This window comes from Colletotrichum higginsianum, chromosome 4 (genome assembly GCF_001672515.1).
Source record: "Colletotrichum higginsianum IMI 349063 chromosome 4, whole genome shotgun sequence".
NCBI lineage: Eukaryota > Fungi > Ascomycota > Sordariomycetes > Glomerellales > Glomerellaceae > Colletotrichum > Colletotrichum higginsianum.
The window spans coordinates 4,327,541-4,342,576 of NC_030957.1; the positions used below are offsets into that span (position 1 = coordinate 4,327,541).

The following is a 15,036-nucleotide window of genomic DNA, read 5'->3' on the forward strand; positions in this document are numbered from 1 at the left end:
GAAGCTTTGAGGCCCGGCATTGAAGCTGCTGTTCATGTGTTGTAACCGTGGGGTGAAGGCAAACATAGGTTAACTGACATGTGTAACATTTTGGCCAATAATCGAGGTATCAGCTACACCAGCATTTTGTAAACGCCAAATACCACTTGAAGGAAATAAATCATAGAACAGAGTGATACATCTAACTAGTGCGTATCTGACTGCACATGGAATGACGTGGTCAGTTCGAGTTCATCCTGTATAGCTCAGCAAACCGGCCACCTCCCGCAATCAGTGAAGACGGCTCTCCCATCTCCAAGACTTCGCCGTCACCAAGAAGCACTACTGCGTCGTACCGCGAGACGTGCTTGAGCCTGTGCATGACAGCCAAAACAGTGCAGCCACGGAACTCATTGTCGACAACATCCTGCATAACCGCCTCGGTCTCGCTATCAACACTGGGTCACGATAATGTCAGCGTGAACTGCATACCGAGGACAAAACTTCTCGCGAATGCTTACCTGCTCATGGCCTCGTCCAGAATCAAAAGCTTGCACTGCCGAAGCATGGCCCTGGCCATGCAGAGAAGCTGCTTCTGACCGGCCGACCAAGCTTTGTCGTCCATCTCCGCGCCCAAGCCGCCTTGCTCTTGAACATGTCTCGAAAGGCCAACTCTGTCAAGAGCTTGGGTGATCCTCGCGTCGTCGTCGTCGGAAACGGCGCTTAACGGATCAACGTTGAATTGGATAGTCCCCGGCATGAGAAAAGGATCTTGGGAAACAACATTGATGCAGGAACGAAGCTCCGATGGCACCAGGGTTGATACATCGACACCATCAATCTCAATCTTGCCTTCCTTGACGTCTGTCATCTGTAGCAGGCTGAGGATAAGCGACGTCTTGCCGCTGCCTGAGCGACCACAGATCGCAACGTGGGCACCGGCCTCCACTGATAGCGATACTCCCTTGAGTATGGGTTCGGCATCAGGGCTAGGCGCAATGTCAGTTCCAAGACCGAAAAAGACGTGGAAAACACTTGAATACTCACCCATAAGACGCCACCACGTTGGAGAAGTTGACAGCCCCGCTATGAGGCCAGTCCCCAGATAACCGCTCCTTGCCGGCAGTTTGCTCCGCTTCGGTCTCTGCTACGAACCGTCTGACTCTTGCAACAGCCCCCACGCTGGACTCAAGCTTAGTCCAACTCTGGATCAGGCGTGCCAACACCTCACTGAATCCAATGACCATGACAAGGCTGACACCAACGCTCCCGGCACTGAACTTGTCGTGCCAGGTAACAACCACACCCACGAGGACGACGGCAAGCACAGCCACAACCAGGTTGAGAACAAACGTGAGCCACGCCTGAATGCAGCTTTGAACGTAGCTTGGTTTCTGGGACGAGTCGATGCGGTGATAGTTACGCTCCTGGTACCGGGCTTGCCATCCAAAGGCACGAATGGTTGCGCCTCCAGCCACGGATTCAGAGAAGTGGGTGTACAAGGGCGCCTTGGCTTCGATCCCCAGAAGACGGATCTGGCGAGACGTCTGAAGGTAGAAGCGTTGCAGAAAATAGACAACGGTGGCGATGAAAGGAAGGGCAATGCCGAGATATTGGGAGAAGACGGCGAGAATAACGAGTTTGGCCAAGATGGATATGGCCGCTGCGGAACATTGTGAGCAAGATCGTATATTCATGTGAATGGCATACTCACTGGAGGTGTAATTCACCAGGTTGGACGGCAGGTCCATATCCAGAAGCTGCATGTCTTCACTGAACCTTTAAACGGCCGGAAGTGAGCACCTCATCGCAATGAACAATAATACAATGTGACTTACCTATTGAGAATCTCGCCGTTGTCGGTTGTGGTCAGGAAACGGAAGGATGCTCTGTTCCGCGAGAGGTATACAATTAGTACTGTCCGACAAATAACATGATGCTGCACAATGAACTCACGCCATGGTAGTCTTGAGAAGGTCTGAGTGCAGCTTGAGAGCCGTGTTGGTTATGATGTCGAGGAATGCAAACCAGGCAGCCAAGGAAGCTCCCAGAGTGCCGAGGGCGCCAAACACGGCGTAGATGCCCAAGTAGTATCCCACACTCGTGTTGGCCTCGACGGAATTGGCTTCGGACCACCATTTGACCCAGACGGCTAGTTATCAAACGCACCTGTCAGCGGCAGTTGGCAGTTTTCCCCGATATTGCAATGCGATGTTTCCGACTTACTAGAGAACTCGGAAAAGAAGATCCACATGACGACTGAAACCGAGTAGAGGGTGACCGCCTTCCAGCCGGCATTCTTCAAGTAGTACTCGTAAACTGCCTTCTCCCCGTTCTTGCGTCGGATATCGGTATGAGTCGTTTGGTCTTGGTGGTTCTCGTTCTCGTTGGTTGGCGTGGCTGTCTGTTCCATGGGAATCACAGACTCATTAGACTCTTCCTGTACCTTCTCCACCACACCGTCAGATGATAACTTCAGCCCGAGCCTGCTCGTATAGCCTTGACTTTGCACGAGGACTGTGGGGTTGCCGAGTTCTTGCACCCTGCCATCGTCGAGGCAGATGATAAAGTCGGCGACGGCCATGAGTTCATCTGCACTCTCATTAGCATGCCCATCACAATGTCACGAGGTGAAGTCAAAACTCACGGCTATGCGTTGCGATGATGATCGTTGCGCGTTGTCTACGCAAAAGACCATCTGTGCCAAGCAGACAGTTCGAGACATGTTTAGCCGTGTGGGCATCCATGCCGCTGAAGACATCGTCGAGGACAACCATCTTCTGCCTCGAGTAGACAGCTCGAGCAAGAGCCTTTGGGGAGACAAAGGTAAGACGTTGGCATAAACATAACGTTCAAGGAGCATGTTCGGGCACTTACGATGCGCTGTTTTTGGCCGCCGCTGAGGTTGACACCTTTGCTACCAACAAGTGTGTAGTCTCCCTTCTGCAACGCTTGTAGATCGGGTTCAAGACCGCAGGCTGAGATTACAGCATCGTACCACTTCTGGTCGTAAAGCGAAACGCCGAGTATGTTTTGCCGAACCGTCCCATTCTCAAGCCATGGGCTCTGTGAGCAATATGCCACGCCACCTCTTTCAGGAAAGTTTCCAACGGCCGGCGCGGCAGTAGGAGGAGACATGGGTACCAACTCGCCCAGTATTGCGCCAAGGAAGGATGACTTGCCGCTTCCCACGGGACCGACAACAACAGTCACCGCGTTTCGAGGGATGTCAACGGTGAGGTCGTGAAGCACAGCCTGGTGCTTCTTCCAGCCAAAACTATTCCCTCTAAACGAGACGGCACACGGCTGGTGCGAGGAGACTGCTGGCTTGCTGCCGCCCCCGGTCGTCAGTGGAACAAGGTTGATATCGGTCGAGGACGGCGAGTTGAAGGTGCTTCTTTGTCCATCGAGAGTTGCAGGTCGGGGGCCGTAGTTGCAAAAGTCCTGGATGCGGTCGAAGCATGCAAACGACTGGACAATCATAGGCAGCATCTGGATGAACATGACAACGGGCGTGGTCAAGAGCCCAATCAATGCGATGGAGGCGAAGGCTTGCGCGGGTAAAAGAGTCTCGTTCTTCCAGAAGACGGAGATGATGACGTAGACGGCAAAGGTAACAATGGGAGCAAGATTGATAGGAGTGAGCGCTGAGGGCTGCCCGTCAGGAACTAGACATTGGCATCGCCGCCGCCGAAGACAAGAGAGAACTTACAGAGCAATAGAGTAGCCACGAGCAGCTTCCGGAAAGACTTTGAGGTGTTGATCTCGTCAGTTCGCAGTCTCTGAATCGTTGTCGACATGACATCTGTGAGCCCGAGCATCTTCACGGCCTTCATCTCGCCGAGCACCGTCGTTGTGACACGAAGGCGTTCCTGGATCTTCTCGATCCACCGCATCTGCGCTGTTCTGCTGGCCACGGAGATTTTTGACATTGCAGCGATGAAAACTGAGAGATGGTCTGGTCAGCGACCCCCCCACACACAGACACACACACAGAATTTTGCTGCGCGTCACTTACTCAATACAAGGACAATTGGTGCCAGGCAGGCGAGGGATAGCTGCAGTCCGAGGAGCCAGCTGGCAACAGCAATATCAAGCAGCGAACCCCAGGTCATGTGGAACATGGACATGGCTTCAAAGATGCGTTCAACATCTGTCCCCATCAGGGCTACCGCCGTGATGTCTCCAGTGTCGACGTCTCTTGTGTGGACGGCATGTTGGTAGACAAGCGCAATCAGCCCTCCTCGAAGCCTGGTGGTAAAGCGAAGGTTGTGGTACTGGTAGACTGAGTTGCTAACCGCGATGCCCAGGTACACCAAAACCCAGGCCCCAATAAGGCCTCTGCCGTAGTTGGCGTCTGGGCTCTCGTTACCCACAAAGGTTACGGTCGTCTTTATGAGAAATGGTTGCGCGAATGTGAAGACTGTCAGACAGAGCCGGGGGATGACAGGAGCCAGGAAGGGCAAAAGGTACCCCCTGAAGCAAGCCTTAATGAGACTATGGCGACTTTGGTGGTCATCTGATAAAGCCGTATGGTCAGCAAGGGGGCTGCAGACTTCGTTGGGAACATGACGGCGTAAAAGACGTACATTTGTCCCATGTAACGGCCAAGCTTCGGTGAAGAACACGACTCTCCATGCTTGAATCGAGTCTTGGTAAGTCGCCGAGGGATATGACTTTGGAATACCCCAAATAAAAGGTTGTCGCCAGCCACGCAAAGCAAGTCCTCGACCAGAACCCGCTGCTCTGCTCGGGAGATGCATGTTTGCCGTCGGGAGGGGGATCGGACGCGGCGAGTCTCTTCTTCGCCTCGAGAGACTCTAGCACGAGCACCACCAGTGTGAAACCCAACACGACTGTGGCGATGGCTGGCAAAGGGCCGCGCACAGAGAAAAGCCATAGTGTCCGGACACGGGCAATGCCAAGTATGATGGATGCCGAGAGATAGAGGCTGAGGAGGGTCGAGGGTCGAGGCGATCTTTGATGGTTCAGGACAGACAGCAGCAGGACTGTAAGCGTGGCGACGGGAGTCAAAACATCGGCGGCGACGGACGCAGGAGTCTGGAATTGTGAGGTCTGGCAGCGCAAAGCCAGGAAGGCCAACTGAAAGGCAAGAAGTGTCGTCGTCGCCACCTTGCAATGGGGAGTTAGCTAAAGACACATTGACGGTGGCTTTTCGACGGTGCGGCTGGACATACCAACTTGCTGGCCAACAGCCTGGATGAAGTCTGGAAAGCAACGGGCCGTCGAAGCAGCCGGGCAACTCTCGATGGGGCAAGCAGAAGAAACAATGCAGATGGCAAGCATGCAAAAAGAACATCCTCAAACTGTAGAGTGAAGTCAAAAGAACGGCACTCTGTATGGACTCGCGGCCCAAACGCCCAGTCGCTGAAGGTCGGACAGGACATGTTGATGCTTCGTAAGATCAATGGGTAGGTCTGAACAAACGTCCTACAGACTTGGAGCTCGGTAGAAACTAGGAACAAAATGAAAGGAAGTTCGTGGCGAAACGTTCAAGAGATATGCCGACATGTTGGGACAGAGACGTTGGACCGTCGACGCGTGTCGACTGTGCCTGTTCGCTTCACACCCACCCCAGGGATCACTATCAGCGCTGTACAGGGGCATCGGCAACGTCGCGTGCGGCGCGACGCCTGATGAGCGGCATGTTAATCGCAGAGTCTAGATACATGCATGGGTCAGTCACCCTTCAGCTTCTAACCTACTTTGGTAGGTGGGACAGGCTGCGTCTGGCATGGGTCGACTGAGTTGGTCGGTCTGTCGGTAAGGGCATTTGTGTACGCCACAATTCACATTTGCGTTCTGGGAACTTTGGTAGGGAACTAAGCGGGCTATATGGTCCGATTGGCTGAATAATGAGCGAGCAACCAACACTGTTTTGACAATGGCCAGGTTAACCGCCCATCAAAGATACGGGCTGACGGGGTGCAGGCGGCACAGCCTTTGGTATGCAACAATAGGCCAATGCATCTGAGATACGGACGGGCATGACGGGTGATGAGTCCCTGAACGGAACAAGTGTGGACAGATTATGCAACCAACGGCCAATGGAAATGGGAACGATTCTCAGACATCGCTCCCCTCGGGAAACAGACCTGTAACGTTAAGGACTTATCTCATGACTGGCTTCGACGCAGGAGCAGCTTACATAGCTCTGACGAAGCTGGCACCGAGGCTGAGGCCGTCGACAAGAGATGAGCTTACATCTGGATAAAACTGGGATGGAAACGACCGTTCTAACCGTCATGCTTGTCTTACTTAGGTCGAGGAGGCCATTGCGAACGGGTCTGAGAATTATTACCAGCGCTGTGCCTGCAACTGGATCAAGCAAGCCACCCCTGGTAAGAATTCCCAGCTGAGGGTTCAATAGTTGGAGAAAAATACCTAAGCTTACATTGGATTCTACGAGAGAACTGACTTGTGAGGCATAGGAAAAGAGCAGGGGCTTCACCCAATGTCATGTGGAAGAAGGCCGCACTCTGGCATACTGAGGGACTGCAACAAATCTTGGGCTTGGATTGTCTGAACAAAAGTGGGAAAATCAAGACAGATTCCAGCAAAATCATGCAATTTTTATCTTCTTTTCTTCAGAGTCGTTGTTCTCTCATCTCCTATCATCTGAATGGGTATGTTGACTCAACTGACTGGACCGGGACTCATCACATTGAAGAATCTTAATGTTGAAACCCGCAATCCGTTGGACGTTGCCATACTTAACTGTAAAGATCTTTGGGCACTTCACATCCGTCTGCTTTTATCTTTTTGTCTGTTGCAAACCAGGCCCAAGTTCGCCTCTCTCGGACTATGAATCATCCACTCATCTGCCGTCGAACATGCCCATGAACTCGACAAGCCTCCCCGCAAAGTCACTTGCATGGGCGTAGCAATGTACATACATTACCCCTCCAGGCGGATGGAGTTCCGCAGCTGAGGAGCTTCGTCCTCGACTTTTCTCCGTCTTCCCCGCATCCTTCTCCCGCAGATCCTCCCTCCCCGCCCGTCGACGCTGCGCCGCATGCCACTGTCACCGCTCCTCTATTTCCTAATCCTGATGATCCTTCATGAACCCGGCCTCGGGCTAATTACTTGCGTATCCGACGTCACTTGCCAAACTGTCGAGAAGAGCGGAGGGGGGGCAGGTCACGCATTTGCGTTTCCCGTTTCCTCCGGGTCGCCCTCCGTGTGGAGGAAATCAGGCTGGTAATTGTTCCGGGTAAATTGCTACAAAACGTGGACCATGGCCCGGTTTCGTCTGGGACGACCGTCATGATCGTTGTCGGGAACCCCCAGTGACTTGGACGTATTCGCCAAATATGATGGCGCTCTCGACGCTCCTTTGCACCGCGTTGCTCCCAGCGCTCGCGTTGGGAGCCATTGACAGGCAAGCAGTGACACTCCGTAGAAGAGGGGGAGGGAGGGAGCATTGTTAACTTGTTACTGCAGACAGCTAGTTGTTTCTCAGTTCAATGTCGTCCGGACCAGCCTCATCGACAACAACACAACGCCTCTGCAAGTCGGCAACGGCAACTTTGCTTTCAATGTCGACAACACGGGCATGCAGGTAGGACACCGACAGAGCACGAAACGCGTCGTTTTGATGTAGATGTAGACTGGCTAAACCTGTACCTTATAATCACAGACTTTCCTGCCCTTCAACACAATGTCGAGCTGGGCCTGGCATAACGACTCGCTGCCAACCAACGGGTGAGAAGCAACCATGATGATGGAAAGCTCGCGCCCCCGATCAACCAAAGACTGACTTCATGAACCCTCGCGGCAGAGAGAAGCTGAGCGACTACACGGGCGTCCCGAGGCTGACCCACGGCCGCAACGTCTCGTACGACATCCCCGATCCCAAGCTCCCGCAAGTCTCGCAGTGGCTCATCGGCAACCCCAACCGCCTCAACCTCGGCCGCATCGGCCTCAGGTACAAGGGCCAGACTCTGTCGGCCGCGCAGATCGGGGAGCCGAGGCAGGAGCTCGACCTGTGGGGGGGCTTCATCACGTCCACCTTCAAGGTCGACGGCGAGACGGTGACGGTGGTGACCCAGGGCGACTTCGCCTCCGACGCCGTCACCTTCACGATCGAGTCGCCCCTCGTGTCGGCCGGCGACCTGCGCGTCGAGCTCGACTTCCCCTACCCGCCGATCCACACGACCAAGTACAAGTACGAGGTGTTCGCCGGCGTCTACGACTTCCCGCGGAACCACACGACGCGCATCTCCAGAAGCTGCGGGCGGCCCGACCTGGCGCACATCTACCACGAGCTCCAGGAGACCAGCTACTTCGTCAACCTGCGCTGGCCGCGCGAGAGCCCCCTGGAGCTATCGAGGGACGAGTCGGAGGGGTCCGACAAGATCACCGCCCACCGGTACACGCTGGCGCCGAGCGGCGGCGCCTCCAACGGGACCTCGGGATCCGTCACCTTTACCGCGCACTTCTCGCCGCAGCGCCAGGATCCCAGGCCGCCGGCGGACATTCAGAAAGAGAGCGTGGCGGGATGGCGAGACTACTGGACCGAGGGCGGGTTTGTCGACCTGACGCTGTCGTCGAACCCGAACGCCACCGAGCTCCAGAGGCGCATCCTCCTGTCGCAGTATCACGTCCGGGTCAACAGCGCGGCGTCGGGGCAGTCGCCTCAGGAGAGTGGCCTCATGAACAACGGGTGGTACGGTGAGTAAAAAGGACCATGTCCAGTTGCGTGAGTCTTTCTTTGGCCGTGTTGCTTACAGCGAGGCAGGGAAGTTCCACATGGAGATGGTCGTGTGGCACAACGCCCACTGGGTGACCTGGGGCCGGAAGAAGTACTTTGACAACATCTTCCCCGAGCTGTACGAGACTCTGTTGCCTTCGTCGTTTGCAAGAGCGAAGCAGATGGGGTGGGAGGGAGCTCGGTAAGATACCTTGCTTGATGTCTGCCACAGTTGCACACTTCCGGTCAGCTAACCGTCACGATCCTCTCACAGGTGGCCTAAAATGACAGAGTTGGAGAGCGGTAGGAGCTCTCCTGGTGGTATCAACGGTCTGCTTCTTTGGCAGCAAGTGCGTTGTTTTTCTTCCCGCATTGGACTATCATGCAATTCCTTCACTTGCTGACCAAAACACCTAGCCTCATCCTATGTATCTGGCTGAGCTGGCGTATCAGTCCTCGCCAACCGACGAGACCTTGAAACGGTGGGACGCGGTCTTGACGGCTACCGCCGACTACATGGCATCGTATGCCTGGAAGAACGAGAGCTCTGGCTACTACGACTTGGGGCCGCCGTAAGCCGCGTTGCCGATTCTGCAAAGGTGAACACGAAGCTGACGGTAGGAACCTGGTTAGTTCGTATGGCGTCACCGAGAACACGCCTCCCGCCGAGACGCTGAACCTGGCTTATGAGGTAACCCCCAGGCGCCCCTTGCGTTCTCCGGGCCATGGCGTATTTCTCCAGCTGACACCGACGTGCAGATCTCGTACTGGAGATACGGCCTCGACCTCGCGCGCGAGTGGAAGAAGAGGCTCGGGCAGCCCGTCCCGGAGCGCTGGACGACCGTGGCCTCGAACCTCGCGCCGCCGCCCCAGGTCGACGGCCGCTACGCCGTCTACGAGGGCCTGAACGGCACGTGGTGGGACGACCCGGAGCTCAACGGCGACCCCCGCAGCCTCATCATGATGCAGGGGGTGCTGCCGGACACCCCGGCCGTCGACCCGGCCGTGGCGCTGAGGACGGCCGACAAGGTCTGGGAGGTCTGGACGGACCAGAAGATCCGCGGCTGGGGCCGGCCCGTGTTGGCCATCAACTCGGCGCGGATCGGGAACCCGGAGAGGGCCGTCTACCACCTCACCGCGTACACGTACTGGAAGTTTGACGATGCCGGCTATGCCATCCGCGGAGGCGACGGTGAGTTTTGTTCTTGTTGTTGGGATGGATGCGTGACCTCGTCACTGACTCACGACTACCTTTAGGCGGCACACCTCCTCCGTTCATGCCCGGTAACGCGGGCTTTCTCTACGCAGGTAAGTTTTGTCTCATCAATTGGTCTCTGAGAGGTGTACTAACAGGCAACACAGTTGCGTATATGGCAGCCGGGTGGCAAGGCTCTGAGGGGGACGCGCCGGGGTTTCCCAAGGACGGAGGGTGGGTGGTGAAGCACGAGGGGTTGCAAAAGGCACCTTGAGACGGATGCTTTCTCGTCCAAACTTGGAGCAAATGTCAGCTTGCGTTCTGAGAATGTGCTTAGAGGTAATATTGCGTTTCCTAGATAACAGCATAGCAACTCAGTAACCAGTCTGACGCAGTTTACCTGGACAATATACAGCTGCAGCATGTATGCTCCGGTATCATATCACCTTGAGCCTGTGGTATTTCCGTGGTTGTGATTCAGTATTCTACGTATCATCGTGTATAGCACCCGCTGTTTCCAAACTCATCTTCAGTTAAGGCTTCTACGGTTCAAGGTCAGCCTGCAATGTAAGCCATGAGCGTGATTCAAATGCTTGGAAACAGCTTCACTCGACGTCAGAATGGAAAAGCGCGACACAGCTGCGCCTAGGTGTCTATTCAGGTTTTCTTTTCCTCAAAATTACATGACCTCCCCAGCCTTCCTCGAGACAAAAAAGAACCGCCGGTTACTCTCTATACCGTCTACCACTCTCTAATCTCACCACCCGGCCCGATGAACCCGGGGCTCACCCACGCCTTGGAGTCCTTGGAAAGCTCGCGGACCTGGGCCTCGTCGATCTCGATGCCCAGCCCGGGACCCGTCAGCAGGTCGATGTAGCCGTCCGTCACCTTCCACACCTCCGGGTTGTGCGTGTAGCTCGTCAGGTCCTGCCCCGTGCTGTTGTAGTGGATGCCCAGGCTCATCTCCTGGATGACGAAGTTGGGCGAGGCGAAGTCGACCTGGGCGTTGGCGGCCAGGGCGATGGGGCCGAGCGGGCAGTGCGGCGCCAGGGCGACGTCGTAGGCCTCGGCCATGGCGGCGATGCGGCGCATCTCGGAGATGCCGCCGACGTGCGAGATGTCGGGCTGCAGGATGTCGACGCAGCCGGCCTCGAGGAAGGGCTTGACGTCCCAGCGGCTGTGGAGGCGCTCGCCGAGGGCGATGGGGATCGAGGTCAGCCCGCTGATCTCCTTGATGCCGCCGATGTGCTCCGACAGCAGGGGCTCCTCGATGAAGAGCGGACGATGGGGCTCGAGGGCCTTGGCGAGCTGCTTGGCCATGGGCTTGTGGACGCGGCCGTGGAAGTCGACGCCGGCGTCCAGGCCGAGCGCCTTGACGGCCTTGACGCGCTCAACGGCGGCGTCCAGGGCCGAGGGGGAGTCGAGCCAGCCGAGGTCCTCGGTGGCGTTCATCTTGACGGCCTTGAAGCCCTGTTCCTTGCGGGCGAGTCTGCATGTTTTTTGACGAGACAAGGTCAGCGATGGTGCTTCTTCTAGTGACTGAATTCCCGCGAGGGATCCAGCGAGAGACCCAGCGAGGGGGAAGACACGGGTCAGTTGGGCGCAACTCACGCTTGCTGCTCGACGTCGTTCGGCCTGTCGCCGCCGATCCACGCGTAGACCTTGAGCTTATCTCTGACCTTTCCGCCCAGGAGCTGCCAGATGGGGAGACCGAGTTTCCTCGCTTCTCATGGGGTCAGTGACTGGTCGAGGTTTTTTGTTTCAAAGCGCAGATAGATGTCTGACATCAACTCACCCTTGAGATCCCACAGAGCAATGTCGATGCCGGCCAACGCGCTCATGAAGACGGGGCCGCCCCGGTAAAAGGTCGTCCGCCATGACATCTGCCAGATGTGCTCGATGTCGCTGGGTACATGGTCAGTTTTTCTTTTCGGGGCTCATCATAAGAGGCTAAACGCCCGGGGGGGGGGGGGGGGGAGGGGGGGGGGCGACTCACTCTGCCTCCATGCCCGAGTATCTCTCAAACCACGCGTCGAGGCACCCCTCGACGGCCTGGGTGTGGCCCTCCAACGAAGCCTCGCCCCAGCCGACGTTGCCCGCCTCGTCGGTGATCTTGACGAACAGCCACCTCGGGGGTACCCGAAAGTACTCCATCTTTGCGATTTTGCCCATGATGAGGGGGGGTATTTGGGTGTGGTGCAATAAACAGTCTCTTAGGGGGCGGGTGCTTGGTAAGGGAATACAGTAGAGATGATGGGCAAATGGGAGCAGGAATCAGTAGTAGGACTGGGTAGCGGGACTGGACGACTTCTCAACCCAGAAGAATGCTCAAGTAACAAGACTCAGTTGATGAAGGATGTCCCAACACACCAGCAACTTTGAAGCAATCGTGAGCTAATATGGACCATATGCCAAAGCGGAGCTCGACGGAGTTGAGCCACGGCAAAGTCGGCATGAAGTCCGGAACGACGCCGAGCCGTGCTCCCTCAGCCGCCTCTGCTCCGTCTCTCCCCTCCTCCCCCTTCCCCTCCCTTCCCTCCCTCTACTCTCTCCCGTTCCGACTCCGCAACGATCGCCCGTCGGAGAACCAGCGCCCCCCCCCCCCCCCCTGCATGAGCCCTTTACCCGTCTCCAAAGGGAAGGTGGAGAAGGTGGGATGATGGGATGGAGCGTAGTGCGGGGTTCGGCGAAGCCTCACCCGAGACTATTCCCAGGGGGCAGACGCGCGATGTGGGGGCGATTCGGTGAGTGGTTTTCCGTTCGGTGAGGAAAAGGGACGTCAGGCGGAAAAAGGAGTGCTCACCGAGATGTCTCACCGAAGGGAGCCAGAGGTTGGTCTTATTGGTGGGTTCATGAAATTCCATTGTTCTATCTCCAGGTTCTATCAACGACCCCCGTGTGTATCTGTATGTATGTGCTTCTGATTACCGGACACCCCCAAATCCCCTACGTGCGTGTAGTCATCATCAACCAACCCGGTTCTATCCTATGCCCTATTCTATGCCTGGCCCGCCCTGATCTTCTTCTGCTGTGCCACCCACGTCTCGACCGCCTTCTTGAGCGTCTCCGGGTCCGACTCGCCAAAGATGTCGACGCCGAGGCGGGCCGGGAAGTTGTAGCGGTGCTTCCTGTCGAGGGCGTTGATCTTCTCGAACACGTCCTTGGGCAGCTCGAAGACTATGGGAGAGAGTGGGGGCCGTTAGTAAGGGGTCGTCGTCAAAAGAATAATGAGATAAATAAATAAAAACCGGGGGGGGGGGGGGGCTCGTCGTACCTTCAAAGTTCTTCTCGATTCTCGAGGGCGTCACCGACTTGGGGAGCACGACGGTGCCCCTCTGGACGGACCAGCTGATGATGAGCTGGGCCGGCTCCTTGCCCAACGACTTGGCGAGCTCGGCGATGGTGGGGTCGTCGACGGCACTGGACAGACACGCACGATTAGCGGCACGGCTCGACGACGACGTGGGGAGGGGGGAGGGGCGGATATCGTTCCGGGGGGGGATACACTTACCGAGGAAGGTTGTAGATGTTGTTGGCGAGGGGGCTGTACGCCGTGACCACGATACCCTGCATCACGCCCACTCCAGGTTAGCCGACTGCGGAGTGCGGAATGCAACGCCGGAGATTTCTCTTCTCGGCGGTGGTGGTAGTGGTGGCGGCGGCGGCGGCGGCAGCAGCAGGTATAGTGCTTCTGTCCGTCCGTCCGTCCGTCCCATCTCGCGGTCACTCACCTTCTCCTTGGACCAGGCCAGCAGGTCGGGCTGCTGCAGGTACGGGTGCGCCTCGATCTGGTTCACGGCCGGCTTGATCTCGGCCGTCTCCCACAGGGCCTCGATCTTCTCCTTGGTGAAGTTGGAGACGCCGATGGTGCGGATCTTGCCCTTCTTGACGAGGGCCTCGAGGGCCTTCCACGTCTCCTCGACCGGCACGTCAATGACGTCGACGGCCTCGGTCACGGGGTGCAGCGGGAAGCGGGTGGCGTCGTCCTTCTTGTTGAACGAGACGGGCCAGTGAATCTAAATGCACGACATTGTGCTTGTGGTCAGGTGGCGTTCGAGTAACATGCATTACATATACACCCGTTATGTCCAACGGCCGGTGTGTGTGTGTGTGAGAGACTTACCAGGTACAGGTCGACGTAGTCGGTCTGCAGGTCCTTGAGGGTGATGTCGAGCGCCGTCTCGACGTCCTCGGCCTTGTGGTGGGTGTTCCAGAGCTTGCTGGTGATCTAGGGACAAGAAGGGGTTTCAGTCGATGGGAATCTTGCCATGTTCCCCATGATACCATGGTATGCATGCACTCACAAAGATGTCTTTTCTCGGCACGCCCGAGGCCTTGACGCCCTCGCCGACCTCCTTCTCGTTGTCGTAGACGGCGGCGGCGTCGATGTGGCGGTAACCGGACTTCAGAGCGTGCTCAACGGCGTTCTTGACCTCGTTGGGCTTGGATTGCTGTAAAAGTCGACCTGGTTAGGTAAATGTGCATCATTCCGCACTCCCCTCCCCCATGCCCCGTGCATCGGAGCGGTCGCTTGTTCACTCACCCAGGTTCCCAGGCCAACTGCTGGGATCTCGTGTCCCGAGAGGAGCTTGAAGGATTGAGCCAACGCCATGGTTCTCTGTTTGGGTTGGTTTGAGGAGAGAGCAACTGGGTTACTGTCTGGTGGTGTTGTGTTGTATCGCGTTGATTTCCGTGAACGGATGTGGATGTAGTGTTTACCAACAAAAACTAGATGAGACAGCAGTTATCCGCGGTGTGAATAGTATGTATGTATGTATATCTTTCTATCATATGTCAACATGAATGAATTGCACAAGGGGGGCTCTTATATCTCCAAAATGAGGCCGTCGTCACTCAACTCGGTTTCCGCATCACACAATGGACGGCACAGTGAGGGGTCGGGTTCCTCCCAACGGTCAACGGCCCGTGTCTCGTCGGACGGAATAGCATTAGGTAAACCTCTTTTCCGGTCTTTATCCCTGACGGAGGAGACGGACACGCAGAGAGTGAGCAGACAGACAGACAGACAGACAGACAGACAACCACAGACGGGGATGGCCCGGATGGCGTCGGCATGTTCCCCGCGCGTCCTGTCCTTGCGCCAAACATATCCACCCCCGCGTCATCACACCCCGAGAAACGCCATCGA

At 56.4% G+C, this 15,036-nt stretch overlaps 4 protein-coding genes across 4 annotated transcripts; 1 reads left to right on the forward strand and 3 right to left on the reverse strand.

Annotated features, from left to right (window-relative positions):
* Nucleotides 1–220: 220 nt before the first annotated feature.
* On the reverse strand, nucleotides 221–5,387 carry CH63R_06609 (ABC transporter; the record flags this gene model as incomplete). Its single annotated transcript, XM_018301584.1, has 13 exons — nucleotides 221–437; nucleotides 501–968; nucleotides 1,027–1,642; nucleotides 1,694–1,758; nucleotides 1,818–1,868; nucleotides 1,936–2,131; nucleotides 2,206–2,571; nucleotides 2,627–2,789; nucleotides 2,857–3,647; nucleotides 3,692–3,925; nucleotides 3,998–4,498; nucleotides 4,569–5,130; nucleotides 5,178–5,387. 13 exons carry the CDS (start codon nucleotides 5,385–5,387, stop codon nucleotides 221–223), a joined length of 4,440 nt encoding a protein of 1,479 aa, XP_018159434.1.
* Nucleotides 5,388–7,763: 2,376 nt separating this feature from the next.
* Nucleotides 7,764–10,161, forward strand: CH63R_06610 (uncharacterized protein; the record flags this gene model as incomplete). Its single annotated transcript, XM_018301585.1, has 8 exons — nucleotides 7,764–8,673; nucleotides 8,741–8,894; nucleotides 8,967–9,042; nucleotides 9,110–9,264; nucleotides 9,326–9,383; nucleotides 9,452–9,884; nucleotides 9,950–10,000; nucleotides 10,055–10,161. The coding sequence occupies 8 exons, from the start codon at nucleotides 7,764–7,766 to the stop codon at nucleotides 10,159–10,161; spliced, it is 1,944 nt and encodes a 647-aa protein (XP_018159435.1).
* A 467-nt stretch (nucleotides 10,162–10,628) lies between these two features.
* CH63R_06611 (Mandelate racemase/muconate lactonizing enzyme domain-containing protein) lies at nucleotides 10,629–12,059 on the reverse strand (the record flags this gene model as incomplete). The annotated part of the gene is made up of 4 exons (XM_018301586.1): nucleotides 10,629–11,376; nucleotides 11,499–11,610; nucleotides 11,683–11,792; nucleotides 11,884–12,059. The coding sequence occupies 4 exons, from the start codon at nucleotides 12,057–12,059 to the stop codon at nucleotides 10,629–10,631; spliced, it is 1,146 nt and encodes a 381-aa protein (XP_018159436.1).
* Nucleotides 12,060–12,885: 826 nt separating this feature from the next.
* CH63R_06612 (Aldo/keto reductase) lies at nucleotides 12,886–14,499 on the reverse strand (the record flags this gene model as incomplete). Its single annotated transcript, XM_018301587.1, has 7 exons — nucleotides 12,886–13,064; nucleotides 13,162–13,307; nucleotides 13,399–13,431; nucleotides 13,485–13,903; nucleotides 14,011–14,115; nucleotides 14,192–14,338; nucleotides 14,431–14,499. The coding sequence occupies 7 exons, from the start codon at nucleotides 14,497–14,499 to the stop codon at nucleotides 12,886–12,888; spliced, it is 1,098 nt and encodes a 365-aa protein (XP_018159437.1).
* Nucleotides 14,500–15,036: the final 537 nt, after the last annotated feature.